Below are 2,962 nucleotides of genomic sequence, written 5' to 3'. Positions count from 1 at the left end.
CAGCTCCCAACTAGAATGAACAGATTGGAGAAGTTTTCTGTGTCCTACAGAAATAGCAAAACCCAAGATTGTTGTATTCCCATACCTGAAAACAGGCTTAGGGATCCTGTGAGGAGGAAGGAAGGAGGTAGATTTTGAGGTTTCCACACTCAAAGCTCCAACAGGAGCACTGCTTGTTGCCAAGCAGATCTCACTAAAATTAAATAAGTAGCTCTGAGACCTCTAGGGTGATGTGACAGCTCTCCTCTTTTAGCCAAAAATCTATTTGCCAATGAACTGATGCTGTAATGAAACCTTTATCAAAGTGCTTTGTGTTACTACTGGTCACAGGAGCATCAGCCACAGGGCTTGTTTTAACTCCCTCTAAGTCCCTGACCCAGCTAGATCTTGTCTCAGGACATGCCAGTGCTGTGTTAAACATCTAACCTGCTCCAGAGAAGTTGATGTATCTCAGTGCTGGGCAGAGATGGCAACGTGGGTACTGGAAATATAAATACCTGGTATAACCCCATGGGCTATAGGGTTGGGCTTTACCGTTGGACTCGATGATCTTATGGTTGGACTTGATGATCTTCAAGGTCTTTTCCAACCAAAACAATTCTATGATTTGATTCTACTGGGGCATCTCTTGAGTCACCATCCCCAGTTCCCTCCCTGTGATCCATAAATGAAGGCATCCTGCCATCCCCTATCAAACATCATTCAACTACGTCAGTAGACAAGTTGGAGGACACTCCCCATCCCACTAAAACCCCTAAGCATTCAAATTTCTTCCCAGTGCTCTAGTAAGACAGAGCTCACCATGACACAGGAGCAGACACACAGCACATGGCGTTTCTCTGACAAGGAAAAGGAATCATAGGATGGTTTAGGATGGAAGGGACCTTTGAAGGTCATCTAGTGTGAGCAGGAAGGTAAAAAATGTCCCGTTAACACACGTAGCGTGACCCCAGCAATTCTCCTCCCTCTTTTTGTGCTCAGAGGCCAGTGAATCTCCCATCCTTAGGTCTGTTCCTTTTCTTGCAGGCTTGCTTGAATCTGCAAGAAGATGTCTCGCTTCCTAGACAGCGTTTCCACCATCATCAGCACCTTTCACAAACATGCAAAGGAAGATGGAGGCTGCTCCAACCTCAGCCGAAGGACAATGAAAGAGTTCATCCAGAGGGAGTTTGCAGATGTCATAGCTGTGAGTGCTGCTCTGAGGGTGGAGGGGCTTGAAACCAAAACTGAAGTGCAGGGACTGCAAAAACCTTCTTGTGGAAAGGGGATGATTCTTATGACAGTGGGATGGGAAATCTCTCATCAAAGGAGGACAGAAGTTGGGGTTCACAGGATCACAGGATCACAGAATGTCAGGGATTGGAAGGGACCTCAAAAGATCATCCAGTCCAACCCCCCTGCCAGAGCAGGAACCTCAATGAGATCACACAGGAAGGTGTCCAGGCGGGTCTTGAATGTCTCCAGAGAAGGAGACTCCACACCCTCCCTGGGCAGCCTGTCCCAGGGCTCTGGCACCCTCACTGGAAAGAAGTTTCTTCTCAAGTTGAAGCAGAACCTCCTGTGTTCCAGCTCACACCCACTGCCCCTTGTCCTACCATTGGGCATCACTGAGAAGAGCCTGGCTCCATCCTCCTGACATTCACCCTTTACATATTGATAAACATTAATGAGGTCACCCCTCAGTCTCCTCTTCTCCAAGCTAAAGAGCCCCAGCTCCCTCAGCCTTTCCTCAGCAGGGAGATGCTCCACTCCCTTCATCATCTTGGTGGCTCTGTGCTGGACTCTCTCCAGCAGTTCCCTGTCCTTCCTGAACTGTGGGGCCCACAACTGGACACAATATTCCAGATGTGGCCTCACCAGGGCAGAGTAGAGGGGGAGGAGAACCTCTCTCGACCTACTAACCACACTGCTTCTACAGCTCTCCCAACTCATTTTGTCATGAGCAAATGGGCAGAAGCTGGAGAAGGAACCATGGGGAGGTACGGTTTTCTTTCAAAGATAGGAAGGAAATGCATCCAGTAGAGGGATACAGCACATCCCAAAGAGAAGACAGCTGGTTGGCTGCAGCCAAGGAACAACCAGGAAAATGGAGGACAAAGACGTAGAGTTGTTGCTGAGCTATAAAAGTGAAGGTGTGAGAGATGGAAGGAGAGATTGCAATTGTCCCTGTCTTTGCTTTCTCTGACAAGCACAAGCAATCATAAACTCATAGGATCGTAGAATGGTTGAGGTTGGAAGGGACATTTAAAGGTCATCTAGTGTGAGCAGGAAAGCTAAAATCCCTCTTTTGTTTCCTTGTGTGTGTTTTCCCTTCAGAAGCCACGTGACCCTCAGACGATTGAAAAGATTCTGCAGTTTCTAGAGTGGGATGGTGATGGAGAAATAGATTTTAATGAGTTCCTGCTTTTGGTATTCAAAGTGGCTAAAGCCTGCTACTGGTACCTGCCAAAGGGATCAGGTCTTCTGCAAAAAACAAAGCTGACAACCAGTGGCAAGTCACTCCAAGAGCCAGAAATTAAAACCAGAGGGAGCCGTCATCAGCTCCGGGAGGAGGAACGACAAATCTGTGAGAGCAATCACCATCCCATCCGTGAACCTGAGCTGCAACGAGACATCAGGGTCAACGAGCTTGAAACACGAGAGAAAACGAGGAGACATCACCAGCAACATAACACACAAGACAGAAACGATGCAAAACGAAGCAGAGAGCCGGGGGAGCCAATCCCTCAGGTCTACAAAGAACGAAGCCAAGAGCCATGCAGCCAATGGAACAGCCAGAGAAGACGCCAACCACCAGAACCAGACAGACGTGGAGATGTACAACTCCACAAGCACGGCAGCTTGCAAGCACGTGAGCCCAGACTGCAGGCAGATGAGAGGCAAAATCAAGATGAGCATCAGCCAGAACAACTGGCAGACGTGAGGAAACGCAGCCAGACCTATGAACCTCAACCACTGCTGA

At 48.4% G+C, this 2,962-nt stretch overlaps 1 protein-coding gene across 1 annotated transcript in view; it reads left to right on the top strand.

Moving 5' to 3' along the window:
- Positions 1 to 1,048: 1,048 nt before the first annotated feature.
- LOC104530468 (trichohyalin-like) overlaps positions 1,049 to 2,962 on the top strand; it is a gene marked incomplete at its 3' end in the record, with an annotated part of 2,323 nt that continues 409 nt past the window's right edge. Inside the window, 2 exon segments of the mRNA XM_029086782.1 lie at positions 1,049 to 1,186; positions 2,317 to 2,961. Of these exon segments, the coding sequence (XP_028942615.1) occupies positions 1,049 to 1,186; positions 2,317 to 2,961 (783 nt within the window).

Source organism: Antrostomus carolinensis, unplaced genomic scaffold, assembly GCF_000700745.2.
Source record: "Antrostomus carolinensis isolate BGI_N321 unplaced genomic scaffold, ASM70074v2 scaffold25390, whole genome shotgun sequence".
NCBI classification, from domain to species: Eukaryota; Metazoa; Chordata; class Aves; order Caprimulgiformes; family Caprimulgidae; genus Antrostomus; species Antrostomus carolinensis.
The sequence above is the reverse complement of the archived record's forward strand: the minus strand, read 5'-3'. Positions and strand labels throughout refer to the sequence as shown.